This window comes from Sarcophilus harrisii, chromosome 1, assembly GCF_902635505.1.
Source record: "Sarcophilus harrisii chromosome 1, mSarHar1.11, whole genome shotgun sequence".
Taxonomy (NCBI): Eukaryota; Metazoa; Chordata; class Mammalia; order Dasyuromorphia; family Dasyuridae; genus Sarcophilus; species Sarcophilus harrisii.
In genome coordinates, this window is record NC_045426.1 from 90181491 (window position 1) to 90195761 (window position 14271).

General features: G+C 42.1%; 1 protein-coding gene across 5 annotated transcripts in view; it reads left to right on the plus strand.

Annotated features, from left to right (window-relative positions):
• The window catches only part of NBEAL2 (neurobeachin like 2), a 158310-nt gene that overhangs the window by 90344 nt on the left and 53695 nt on the right, over window positions 1-14271 (plus strand). For 4 of the 5 annotated variants that reach the window (XM_031960582.1, XM_031960562.1, XM_031960568.1 and 1 more), the window contains exons 7-10: window positions 3586-3671; window positions 5323-5629; window positions 7280-7386; window positions 10800-10886. In XM_031960582.1, coding sequence (XP_031816442.1) covers window positions 3586-3671; window positions 5323-5629; window positions 7280-7386; window positions 10800-10886 — 587 coding nt within the window. The remainder of the gene's footprint in view (window positions 1-3585; window positions 3672-5322; window positions 5630-7279; window positions 7387-10799; window positions 10887-14271) is intronic. The other variant, XM_031960578.1, reaches the window with a different exon arrangement.

Genomic DNA, 14271 nt, shown 5'->3' on the forward strand with positions numbered 1-14271 from the left:
GTGCAGCATCTTATTTTACAGGGAAGGAAACTGAGACCCAGGGAAGTTAAGGTAGCCTAGCTAATAAGTGACAAAACTGAATTTGAGCCACATCCTGTGACTCCAGAGCCAGAGTTGCATTCCTCTGGGCTACTCTGCCTTTCTGATGGTTTGGGGCAGATCTATGTGTGCACACACTTATTCTGTTTTTTCTGTGACTATGTGCATATGTTCTGTTTGTTTCTTTCTGAGTTTTTGTGTTTTTTTGTGTGTTTTTTTGTGTGTGTACATTTTTGTACACGTGTTTCTCTGTTTTTGTTGAGATTATATCTCTGGACCATGTGTGTGTCTGTTGTGTGTGTGTCTAGGCTGGGTTTTGTGTCTCATTGAATTGTAAAGTAAAGACTCTAGGGCAGTAGGGGATGCAAGAGATAGAGCATTGGGGTCACAATCAGGAAGATCTGAGTTCAGATCCAGCCTCAGACAAAAGAAAAAGACTCAATAGAGAGAGAGCTTAGGAAAGGGCAGAATTAGCGTAGTGGTATCTGCTCATATACACAGCAAGTATGATTGACAGTATTACATAATTAATGCCCCAGAAAGTATTAAGTGTTAATCCAACTTCCTATCCAATGTAGGAATTCCTACAAAAACATCTCAGTTGAACTGGCCATCCAGCTCACCATATGACAAGATAGCCCATTCAGTTTTTGGCAACTCTCAATAATTTTTCCTCCTCTTCCTCCCTCCCTTCCTCCCCCCTCTTTTCCCCTCTCTTCTTCCCTTCCTTCTTCCTTCCCTCCCTCCCTCCCTTCTTTTCTTCCTTCCTTCTTTCCTTTCTTCCTTCCTTCCTTTCTTTTTTTCTTGCTTGCTTTCTTGATTTCTTTGTTTCTCTTCAATCAGTATTAAGTGACTTGCCTACAGTCACAGAGCTTTGTCAAGCATCTGAGGCCAAATTTGAAGAACGGTTCTCCTGAGGAGGGGCCAGTGCTCTATCCACTGTGCTAAGTTAGCTTTCCCGTCTAATTGTTTTTCTATGAGCAAAGACCTTAATATTGAGCAAAAAGTCATTTTCCTATAGATTCCACTATTTAGTCCTAGCTCTTCCCTCTGGAACTAAACACAAGTTCATTCTCTCTTCCACAAGTCCTTATATATTTTAGTGTTTATGAATCTGAACAGGTTGTCTTTATGTTTTTGAACATTGCATCTCTATGAGTTGGACATTCGTGAAATTGTGTTGCTACAAGGACTTTACAGAGCTAGGGATTCCTAGCCTTAGTTGTATAAGCCTGGTGAAGCTTCAGAACTTCTATGCAAATTGATGTTTTTAGATAATTGAAAGAAATGCTAACATTTAGTCATAGGTTAGTAAAAAAATAAAAATGTAATTCCTACTGATTCTTTGGCCCTTTTGGGGAACCCAATTAAAAAACTCCTGATATTGCCCTTCCCAGAAGGAGAACCACAACAGGATCACCAATTTAGATCTAGAATGACCACCCCAATAGGATTGTCAGTTAAGATCTAAAAAGACTAAGAACCCCAATGGGATCAACATTTTACATATAGAAAAGCTAAGAACCCCCAAAGAATTCACCAATTTAGATCTAGAAAAGACATTGGTGTCTAATCCAATCCCCAATGATGATAATAACTGACATTTTTATAGCATTTCCATTCTTCAGAGTTCATTCCATTTTTTTATCTTGTTTGATAAAGCCTGTGAGGTAAGTAGTATAGATATTATCTCCACTTTTCAGGCGAAGAGACAGGCTCATAGAGATTAATTGACTTGCTTAGGGTCACATAGCTAATAAGTATCTAAGGCAGATGGGGAAACCAGAGGTTGGAAGCAAATGGCCCCAATGAAACAAAATCCTGCCTTTTTATAAAATTTGAAAAAATAATATTTCAAATTGTATCACCAGTAACATTTATCAGGTTATTTCTATGATTCATTCAGTTCTGAGTTGTTTTGCCTTCTCCATTTTTGCCAGAGTTGTTCCCACTCTTATCTCTCTTTCACTTTGGTGGATTATTTCTCTCCTTCATTAGTAGAGCCAGTCACTTAATTAGCATTTATTGAGCACTTACTGTGTGCAAGCATGGTGCTAAGTGCTAAGAATGCAAATAAGATAGTCCCTGCCCTTGAGAAGCTTATGCTGCTAAGGTCTCCCCAGTTTTGGATGGGAGGAGAAAGGAAAATGGTCAGAAGAGCTGAGTTCTATTCCTGACTGCTATTTATGATCTGGGTGATCTTGGGCAGCTTACTTCACAGTTTAAGAAGGATATTGATAATGCAGTGAGGGTCCAGGGGAGGGCAGTCAGGATGGCAAAAGGTCTTGTGCCCATGTCACATGAGGACAGGACTGGTTAAAAGGCCTGGGGAGATTTAGTTTGGAAAAAAAATTTGGGGGGTGAACCTGATGGCCGTCTTTAAGTATGTGAAGGACTGTCATGTAGAAAAGAGACTAGAGGAGCAGAGGGTGAGAGGGATTTTCAGAGATATAAATAATTGGAGATTTGATATCAGAGAAAATCTCATAATTAGAGCTACCCTGAGGGACCTGGATTGCCTCAGGAGGTGGGGCATTTCTCTCTTATTTAGTGGTCATCAAAGAGAGGAAAGATAATGACTTTTAGGTATGTGAGGGTGACTGAAATTCTGTCATCTTAAAGACCTTTTTTGCCCTAAATTTATGATTCTGAAACATGTAGTGCTTTTTTTTTTTTTTTTTTTTTTTTAATCTCACTTGGCTAAGGCTGTGGAACCAGGGAAGCAAAAATATTTTTTTCTTTTCTTAAAGAAAACTAAAGAATAATTGGGAGCTGGGTCCCTTCCATGCTCAATCCCCAGATTTCTCTTTATTGCCTCTAGCTATGATCAATCATTAAGAGCTAAAACAGTGACACCAAATAGATAAGTGAGCTAGCAAGTGATACTTAATAATGTTTGTTGACTTGAATTGGAGGGAAAAGTCCCTAAAAGTCCTGCAAGTAGCCATTATGTTTTCATTTAGAGAATAACTGGGGTCTTCAGAGAGAGGGGAGCAGGAAAGCCCCAACATCCCCAACAGGTGGTTGGAGACTGAATATATGAAGGAAATTTGCATTTGAGACTTAGCTCTGAGTGAGACTGGGGCCAATTGTATTATGTCTTCATTACCTTTCAGAAGGCAGGGGGAAATCCAGGAGATGCCTCAGGGTACCATGGGGCTGGGGGAGGGTGTCTTCATCTACTTAGGGATCCCCCTCCTACTTATCCCCCTCTCCTGCCTACTGTCTCCCATCTGACCTGGGGCTCCCTAAAGGCTGGGCTTATCTTCCCCACCAGATTTGGAGGAAGAGAAGATGGGAAAATCTTGCTCCATATGCCCTCCCTTTTTTTTAAGAGGGAAGGTATTATTATACCCTGAGTCTTCTGGGTCTTGTGATCTAGCCCTGGGAGCTAGCCTGGTAAGGAAAGGGGAGAAGCAGAAAATTCTCTATACAAAGGGAAGAAACTGCTTATCCCTTTGATGTGCCTTAGGTATCTCTGGCCCCAGGCTTTGATTTCAGCTCCTCTCTGCCCAAATCTGACTCTTTGCTTTCTCCTTCCCTTAGAGAGCCTTCAGGATGTTGATCTTCTTCCCCCAGTCCTGCAGCTCCGATTCATCCACCTCTTTGGAGCCATCATCACCGGAGGAAAGGTACAGAGGGATGGAGTTGGGGGCTGGGTGGAGGAGAGAACCGTGGTCCAGGGCTAGTTAGGAATTTGAGGAGCTTGTAGTTTGATGGTTGAGGCTTCTTTCCAGGGATGTGGCCTTTGAAGCCTGCTTCTGGCTTCTAGGCCTATTTCTGCCATGTGTCAGCCTTGTGTTTTAGCCAAGTTATTTAGCCTCTCTCTGCCTCAGTTTCCTTCACAGTACACCTTTTGTGTTCAGAGATCCCTTCCAGGACTGACATTCTGTGTTCATTATTCTAAATGCCTGCCTGACTCATAGTAAGCCCTAAAAATGCTTTTTTCCTTCCTCTCTCCCTTCCTTCCTTCCTCCTTCCTTCCCTCCCTCTTCCCTTCCTCCCTCCTTTCCTTCTTTCCTACTTCCCTTCCTTTCTTCTTTCCTTCCTTCTCTTTGAAAGTTTGTGTTCTAAGGTCTCTTCCAGCTCTGGTATTCTGTGGCTCAAGGTCCCTCCCACATCTCATATTCTGTGTTCTAAGGCCCCATTCAGCTGTAGCATTCTCACAGTTGTCATTCTATATTCTAAGGTTCCTTCCATCTTGGGGAGTCTATAATTTATCACTTGTGAACCTGTATTTTGGAGTGGGTTAAGGTTGCTTGGATGCTCTTGCCTCTTCCTACCTAGAAACTCCTAAAGGAGGCCAAAAGGAACCTCCAAATATGTTCTCTAAACCCTGGATAATAGGACCCAAGAGCTTCTTAGGAATAGGAGGTAGAAGATTTGGGAGCCATTTTCTTTCCCCAGTGGGTACTCCCTAAGGGGCAGATTTTACTTCACATAGAGGAAGCCCAAAATAGGACCAAGATCTAGGTAGTTTGGGGAAATCCCTGAAGGATTTCTCAAGCTATTTATAATATCTTAAACAGAATCCTAAGATAATAACAGCTAACATTTTATGGTTTACAAAGTGCTTTGCATATGTTGTCACATTTGAGCCTCACAACAACTCTATGATGTAGGTACTGTTATTTTCCTCATTATAGATCAGGAAACTGAGACTGAGAGATTAAATTATCTTAGTTTAGGGGTCTCAGGGAGCTGACTAAGATACCGCTTACTTTTTTAAAAATAATTTTTATTTTCAAAATGCATGCAAAGATAGTTTTTACCATTCACTCTTATAAAACCTTATGTTGCAAATTTTTCTCCCTCCCTTCCTCTCTCCTAGACAACAAGTCTAGACAACAAGTAATCTAATATAGGTTAAACATGTACAATTCTTCTAAGCATGTTTCCACATTTATCATGTTGCACAAAAAAAAGCAAGCAAGCAACAACAACAAAAAAAGGTGAAAATACTGTGTTATGATCCACATTCAATCTCCATAGGTCTCTTTCTGAAACCTGAAACCTTGGACTAAGTGATCTTTGTCCCATGTAACCCTAACTCCTATAATCCTACATTCTGTCCTCTTCCTGTCCCAAAAGAGAAGAGACAGGAGTGTGAGATCCCTCTGGGAGGGGACAGAGCAAAGTCAGTGAAGGGAGGAATTATAGGAATTGTTGTCTAAGCCCTGGAGCTCTCGGTCTTGGAGCACCTTATATTCAGTAAGTGGTTGGGAGACCTTGTCCTAGGTCTGACTAATGTCCTCTCTCTGCGCCCTTCTCCTCCTGGTCCAGGAGAATGCACAGGCGGCGGTCACTCCAGCATCTGTGGAGGGATTATTGGGTGTGCTTCGCAGTTGGGGCGGCCCCTCCCAGGACCCCCACCTCCTGCGGCTGGCCCTTCGGGGGCTGGTGGGAGCAGTGCATCTCCTGCATGCTAGCGGGGCCTCTCAGCGGGGCCCAGAACTCCGCACCCTTCTGGAAGGCTATTTCCGAGTCCTCAACACAGACCGACCCCCAGCCCCAGTCGAGGACAATAGTCCCTCCCCCAGTCCCACCAATGGAGAAGAAGGCCTTATCATGCTCCGGGTCAGCATGCTTGGTATGTAAAAACCCCCCAGGGGAAGGGATGTGGGAGGAAAATGCCCAACACTCAGCTGCCTGAAGACTAGGTTCTCTGAATGACACAGTGTTAAGCAAAGGAAACGGGAAACCAGAGCTGCCATGAGCCCAGTCAGCCTTGGTCCTCTGGACAGCTGCTCCCCCATCCATCTTGGGCCTTAGACACTACAGCCCAGAGAATCTAGTCTTCTATTCAAGGCTTCCCTGTGAGTGGTCAAGCTGGGTCTGGGACTTAAATCTCCTCATTCCCTGACGACATTTTATTTCCACTCCCTTGGGAGTGGGACTCCAAAGTCATTGTAGAATCTTAGTTAGAAGGAACTCCAGAGGTCATCTAGTCTATTTTCTTTATAGAACCCCTCAGAATCAGTCATCTCACTTACAGTTTTAAATATTATTTAAATATTAGCCTATATATATATATATATATATATATATATATATATATATTGAGCCAAAATCTTCCTCCTTGCAACTAATTTCCAACCATATTTTCTTCCCCTTCCTGTACTTTTGGTGGGTTTTTTGTTTTGTTTTCTTTTATCCAAGTGTAAGACTTAATATTTATCCTTATACACATTTATCTTAATAGGTTCTAGCTTGTTGAGATTTTTTTGGATTCTGATTTAATATCCATCCTTCAGCCCTTACCTTTACTACCTCATTTAAAATTTTGGAGGGTGACAATGAGGCATTGGGATTTTGGGATTTGTTTGATCTTCCAGATGAGAAGGAGGAACAGAGGAGGGAGCAATGACTCTAAGCCTGTGAGGAGAAATAGTCTAGGTCAGGAATCGATTGCCATTTTAAAATATTTAAAATATGTATTTTACATTTGAATATTTAAATGAATGCATCAATGTAGGTCTTTCCTTTGCCAACACAACACATTTTCTTTAGACCTTATCCTAGTTCTCTCCATGAATTTCTGGAGCCAAAAAATTCATCTCCCTGATCACCAGCCTTCTGGCGATGAGCTTTTCATCACTTTGCTAGGGAAGTCTTAAATAACAAATACCCTATTATTGGCCCCACTACACGCTACCCTATTAGGAGGATGTTCCTCCAACTCTCAATTTGCCTTTTTGCAGCTTCCAGTTCTCTCCTCTGGACCTAAGCAGAACAAATATAATTATTGGTCCACTTCAAGTGCTTGATAACAGTTATCATTTATCTCCCAAATTTTCTCCAAGCAAAAGATCTTGAGTCCTCATACAGAATGACCTTAAGGTTCTTTCCATCCCAGGTTGGATTCATGGAAGCTTATTAATGTGCTTCTTAAAACATGGTGACCAGAATTCAACATAGATCTGATCTGACTAGGGCAGATGAGAGAAGAATTATTCACCTCTTTAGTTCTGATTACTATTTGTGTCTTAACACAGTCCAACGATGTGGTAACTTCCTTATCACTGAAAATTGTTGAGTCATCCTGAGCTTTTTCAGATAAATTTCTTTATCACCATACCTCTACCTTATTTATATACATAGTCTATATTTGTGAAGTTGATTTTTTGAACACTGGTGTAAAAGTTTGTTTTTCTTTCATTGAATTATATAGATTGAGCCCAGTATTCTTGACTGAGATTTTTTTTTAAATATCCTTTCTCTCTTCTCTGCCCCTTTCCAGATGCCATTCCAGAGATGCTGGACTGTGCTGACCGCCCTGTTCTCCAAGCTGTCTTCCTTAGCAACAACTGCTTCGAACACATCACACGCCTCATTCAGAACAGCAAGGTAGGGGTCTGACTTGGGGGCTGGCTGTTGAGCCTTGGTGGGTTCAGCCAAGGGGGCAGAGATATATGCCTTCTGCTCAAGACTTTTCCCAAAGCTCCCATTCTTAGCTCCCACCTGCCTTTAGCTTTCCCGCTGGTATCCCTGGAGGATAATGGCAGGTGGAGGGAGCTTTCCTGCTAGAGGACTTTGGGATGGTCAGATCCTTGGTCTGCCTCAAGGCAAGGGGCTGACCATAAGAGACTTTACTGGGCTTGGGATTGGGTGGGTTCAACAACTGGGAATTCCCTGCCTGACTTCTTAAAGCCTCTTTCTCTTGGCAGTGCCCCTAGATGGGGAGCCAACTGTGCTTTCTTCCTTCTCCTATTGTCCCTTCCTCTCTATGCTATGTATTTTCCTTTTTTGCAATTCTGTAGGTGGGAGCAGGGAGAGACAAATGGGCTTACATGACTAGTTGCTGACTAGCTCCTTGAGAGTCAGGGGTAGAACCACACACTTAGATATTTTACTTTTCCCCACCTTTCCTCCAGCTTTCTCATCTATCCTTCAGCCTTTCCTTTATTCTCCCCTGTGTCTTGAATTTGAATGTCAGCTCTCCAAGTCACTCTCTATGTGACTTCAAGGAAGTCATTTTACTTTAGTTTTCCTATTTGTAAAATGAAGTGATTGTATTATTATCTAAATGTGACAGACATCTATTAAGTGACTACAAAGGGTAATGCCCTGTATTTATTTAGCTCTAGAGATTCAAAAAGAAACAATCCTTACCCTCAAGGAGTTTTTGATAGAGAAGAGACTACAACACACACACACACACACACACACACACACAACTCCTGGCATCTTTAGCATTTAAGTCTTTTAGTGAGCTGCAATCTTTTTAATTTTTTCCATAATAATAATAGCTTTTTATTTTTCAGAATATATGCAAAGATAGTTTTCAACATTCACCTTTGCAAAACCTTGTATTCTAAATTTTTCTTCCTCTCTTCCTCTCCCCCTTCCTTAGATAGCAAGTAATCTAATATAGATTAAACATGTGCAATTCTTTTTTTTTTTATTAAAGCTTTTTCATTTTCAAAAGATATACATGGATAATTTTTCAGTATTAACACTTGCAAAATCTTGTGTTCCAATTATTCTTCCCTTTCCCCCCACTCCCTCCCCTAGATAGCAAGTAATCCAATATATGTCAAACATGGTAAAAATATGTTAAATCCAGTTTATGCATATATATTTATACAATTATCCTGCTGCCATGTGCATTTCTTCTAAACATATTTCCACATTTATCATGCTGCACAAGAAAAATCAGATCAAAAGGGGAAAAAATGAGAAAGAAAAAAACAAGCAAACAGTAACAACAACAAAAAAAGATAAAAATATTATGTTGTGGTCCACATTCAGTTCCCATGGTTCTCTCTCTGAATGTGGATGCCTCTATCACAAGACTATTGGAATTGCCCTGGATCATCTCATTGTTGAAAAGAGCTTTAATCACATAATCGTGTTGTTGCTGTGTACAATGTTCTCCACTTAGCCTCAGTTTATGTAAGTGTGAGCTGGAGTCTTATATAGGTGAGCATATCTGGATTCCAAAGTTCTCCCCATCTTGGCCCTTGTTAATACACCAAGCTCTGAATCAAGCCCTTTCACGTTGGTTCCTAGAAATCTGGGCCATGTACTCTCAACTCTGTGTGGCTGGCTGCCCAGACGTATCCTGTGCCACCTGGAAGGGAAATATCAGGACCCTAAGGTTTAAGCTCAATGGCACCTTCCTTCCAAGGTGATCATGAGAATCAAACAAGATAACATTTGGAAAGTTCTTTGTGCTATTAAATCCTAGCTTTACAAAGAAATTATTCCATTTGGATTCTCACAATGTCCCCTCGAAGTCATGGGGAGAATCTCAGAGCCAGAAGTATTACAGAAAGGGTCGTAAAAGCTGTTTTTGAAAGTTCTTCTGATCACTGTACGGCCTCATGTGTTATGGGAAAGCTGATCCCTTGACACAGTGGAACAGTAGTAGGCCCTGTCACAGGATACCAGCTACCTGGGAAAAGAACACATGACTTCTCTACCCCCTTCCCCACGTCTCTGCCTCGGTAGCTTACTGGAGAGGAGAAGCATCAGGGAACTGGCTCCCTCTGAAACCAGACAATGTAGTGGTGACTTGCTCATGACTCACACGCTCGCCTGGATCTGGTTTTCACTCTCTGAGCAGATGAAACCACCAAATGGCGAAAGTTTGGCTTGATTAAATCTATCATTTCTTGTGATTGTCCTTCTTCTGTTTTAAATATACATGGCTGTGCAGCCCCCAAGTGTAGCAGCTGGGGCCTGATACTTTAACCTATACTAGAGGTGAGTGTAGTGATAATGGTTGTGCTAACAGCTTAAAGGCAGCTTAACTACAACAAATATTTATTTTTCAAATAATTCAATTTTTCAAATTCAAAAATTTTCAAATTCAAATATTGCTCTTTTTTTTTACATTACCTTTAACTCTTGTGTCTTTCTTTTCCTACCTCCCCTGCAGAAAGCCATCCTCTATAGCAAAGAATAAAAAAGGACTAGAGGTGACAGTAGTGCTAGTGGTTATACTAACAGCTTAAAGACAGTTTAATCACAACAAATATTTATTTTTCAAATAATTCAAAAAAAATTTTTTTTTTTTGCTGAGGCAAGTGGGGTTAAGTGACTTGCCCAGGGTCGCACAGCTAGGACGTGTTAAGTGTCTGAGGCTAGATTTGAACTCAGATCCTCCTGACTTCAGGGCTGGTTCTCTATCCACTGCGCTACCTAGCTGCCCTTCAAATAAATTTTCAAAAAAAATTCAAAAATTTTCAAATTCAAATATTGTTCTTTTGTTTTTACATTATTTTCAACTGTCATGTATCTTTCCTTACTCCCCCCTCCCTGAAAGCTATACTCTATAGTAAAGAATAAGAAAAGAGGATGGTTCAGCAAAATTAACCAAGATGTCAGAATAGTTGAATATCATAGGTAGTTCCCCCTGCCTGCCCCTAAGTTCCCCCTTTGAAGAGAGACAGGGTAAAGTGCCCTTCTTTGGAACCAAACTTGGTCATTGTAACACCACAGTATTCAGCACATGCTACATGCAAGGTACCGAGCTCAGTCCCAGAGATACAAAGAAGATGTAAACATTTTCTTGGGGAGATACAACACACACACACACACAAGTAAGTTTGATACAAGGTAACTTTACATGGGGCAAAGGAGAGATCCAGCAGACATATCTAGGAAAATCTGATGAGGAAAAAATATTTACCCTGCGTTTTCTGCTGTAAACATTTTCTGTCTCTCCTTTTCTGCCTTATCTCCTTCTTCCCATCCCCGGCCCTGCTTCTCTTCCTCCTCCTCTTTTCATATTGGCTTCTTGCTCCTTCCGCTAGCTCTACCTGCGGGCTAGAAGCCCGGTGGCCCCAGAGGGGGGCAACGATCTCGCCACTCAGTTACTGACCGAGCTCGATATTCAGAAGGTACCGCTTGATGTGCTGGTTGGGGCTTCCCTGGGGTAGCTTTGGGCCACTGGAGATGCCAGCACCATCCCCCACCCCCAAATCCCGTGTCCCCACCCCATGCTAGCCAAGCAAAGAAGCCTGCATGGTGGTCATGGTTTCTGCCATCTTTGCCAGGAACACAGCATGAGGGTTGAGTTTGAATCCCTAACTAGTCTGTCCCCAGAGGCTGAGGAGGACATAAGTAGAAAGAAACACAAGAAATAGAGATGGTGAAGAAAAAAATGATGTGAAAGAAGGGATGGAAACAGATGAAAGCCAGATTATAAAGGGCGTTAGATCCTAGGCTAATAAATCTTTGCAGATCTCTTCTCTAGGAAGGCTGCTCTGTGGAGGATGTGCATTCTAGATCAAGGGAATGAGATCTCTGTCTGCATAAAGTCACAGATCCATTGAAGCAGGAGTGTTCTTTGTCCTTAGTGTCATTTTAATCCTGCCTTGTCTTTTAACCTCACGAGGCACTTTGGGCACTGCCAGGATGCTTTCCCTCATTGTTTGCTCAAGGTGCCCCAGCATCACAAACTCATCCTACCTACTTTCTGGATCCCTGGTAAGCTGGGAGGAATGCTGTGTCCTCAGCTGGCTCAGCTCTAGCCCCTGCACCCCTTAGAAGTTTTAGGAGTTGTAGTTGCTTTAAAACAAAAACAAAACCCGTCCCCTGGTAGCCACTGGGGTCCTGAGCCACATGTTTGAAGACATTGTGGCTGGTCCTTCCCAGTCCGTATCACTTTCACTCTTGGAACCCCTTCAGCTTGGTAGGACTTAACTTATGCCATTGTTCCCCTTGCCATTGTAAGGTCTTGTTTTTTGCAACAAACGTCAATTAAGCACATACTACATGCAAAATACCGAGATCAGTCCCAGAGACACAGAGAAGATGTAAACATTTTCTTGGGGAGAATACAGCACACACACAAGTAAGTTTGATACGTGATGATTTTACATTGGGCAAAGGAGAGATCCAGGTGACATACCTAGGAAAATCTGATGAGGGAGAAAATATTTACCCCTGGAAAGGACTTCAGTTAAGAAAAAACTCAGCATGTCAGTGAGAATAAGGAAGGCCAGTTGTTGAAAACACATATATAAATATCCCGTCATGCATCCCCTGATGTGATAGAATAGCAGAATTTCTATTGCCCTTTGTTTTGAAATATTTAATCCCTTCTACTTGTGGATAATATACATGTTGAGAGAACAAACATAACAGATAGGAGAACTGAACTCAGTGTGAGGGGACCATTGTTTAAATCTGACCCCTAACATTTTCTGCTTGGGTGACTTGGTCACACAAGTCATTTCACTTTTGTCCCTCGGTTTTTCTATTTGTCTTTAAACTAGAAATAAGATTTGTGCCAGCAATCTCATAGTGCTAAATTATTAAGTGTTTTCTAAGTTTGTGCTCTCCTTGTTATTTAGGGAGAACTGACAGAGTCTGTATGTGCACCTTAAGTCTTCACACTCATAACTGCCCTACTGCTGCCTTCCTTTGAGGACAGCGGGGAGGGGGGATGTACTGTGACCACCAGACTGTGCCAAATTCACTTGGTCCCACAGGGCACTACCAGGCTGAGGGTACTTCAGTTCATATTGTGGCGATAAGGATGAAATGGCCTCGTTGAGGGGTGGAAGGTCAGCATTAAAACCCAAGGGAAGTCTGTTAATCTCTTCTCACACCCTGTTTTCTCATGGTCCCTGGGGTGGGGGATTACCACTGCTGGCATCCCCATTGTGGGTCTGGTGGGGGCTGCTGGTGTGTCCTAGCCGTGCATGGTGGTGATTGGAGCTGGTTTTCCTTCCAGATTCCCCCAATCCTCTTCTGCTTGATCATTCCCCTTCCTGATCTTCCCCTTTTTCATGTCCCTCAACTCCAATTTTGTTCTTACCCCAACATCAAGTCTCACATTCCCAGGAACTGGCTTCTGGGGTCAAAAGCACCTCAGGTTTGGGGTCATAGAACTATAGAGTTTTAGGGCTAGAAGGAACCTCATAAGACTTGACAGCATTCCCAGAAAATCTCTTTTGGCGAGAGGGAATTCATTTCTTCATGAGGCAATTCATTTCTCTTTGTGATTGCTTAACTTTTTAGCAAGATTTTCCTCATATTGAGCCATAATCTGCCTCTCTGGAACTTGTCCTCCCCCCCCTTTTTTTTTTGTTGTTGTTGTTGTTGTTGTTGAGGCAATTAGGACTAAGAGACTTGCCCAGGGTCACACAGCTAGGAAATGCTACGTGTCTGAGACTAGATTTGAATTCAAGTCCTCTAGTTATTTGTTTTTGGGGTCAAATAGTACAAATCTGATCAATCTGCTCGGCCCCACTGATGAAGCCACCCTACCACTTGCTACCGTTGGCTCCATTCCAGAGAAAAATACCTTTGTCTCAGAGAGAAGAACCTCTCACTGTCAGAGAAAACACCAGCTGGTGGCAGATGGGAGCTCATCAGTAGCCACAAACTGGATTCAAATCCAGCTCTGCCATTTACTAGCAATTTGGTATTAGCTAAGTCCTTTCTAGTTGGGTCTCAATTCCTCAATTGTAAAGTGAGGGAAGTTTTTTTGTTGCTTTTTTGTTTTAAGGCCTCTTAATCTCCAAATTCCTATGAGTGTGGGGAATCCAGATCCCTTTGGATTCTAAGATATCTTTATTCTCAGAGAAGGATTAACCAGAAGGAGGGAATAGGTGAACTCATTATAAAATGAGATGGTAGCGTTTGGACTCTTCTCCCATAGCAAAGCGACATCCAAGAAGTTTCCCAAGATTGGGTTGAAGGTCATGATAATGAGAGTTCCCCACTTCTCACCAAATTCAGTATCTATTATACATTATATTCTACATCTTCCCCTACCTACCCATTCCTCTGTTTGCTTAGAACTGGTGGAGGGAATTCTCTTTACATGTGTCCCTGATTGTAAATAAAAGTCAGAAGACTTTGGGTGGGAGGGAGAAGGGTGTAGGGGAGAGTGTTGAAGGAGAAGAAAGAAGCCCAAAGAAATGGGGATCAATTAGAAGTCCTGCATGTAGAAAGAAGTGGAACCCTTCCTGGCTCAGGGAATGAGTCTCTATTTTCCCATTCAACCAACTATCAACTCCCAAGCTTCCCATGTTCCCTTGGTACTTCATTGCCTATGTATTCTGAATCCTGGTGGGAATCAGTACTGAGCATGCTGTATGGCACCAAGAATTCCAGGATTTCTATGCAGGTACCTGGTCCTATCTCACAATCTCAGTCCAATGATTACTCCTAGCATGGGCTTCAGCATCAAGATTCTCCAGGTCATAGCTACCTCATCCCATTGATACCAGCCCTCTTCAGTCAGCACTGAGCAAAGGAATGCCTTGGATC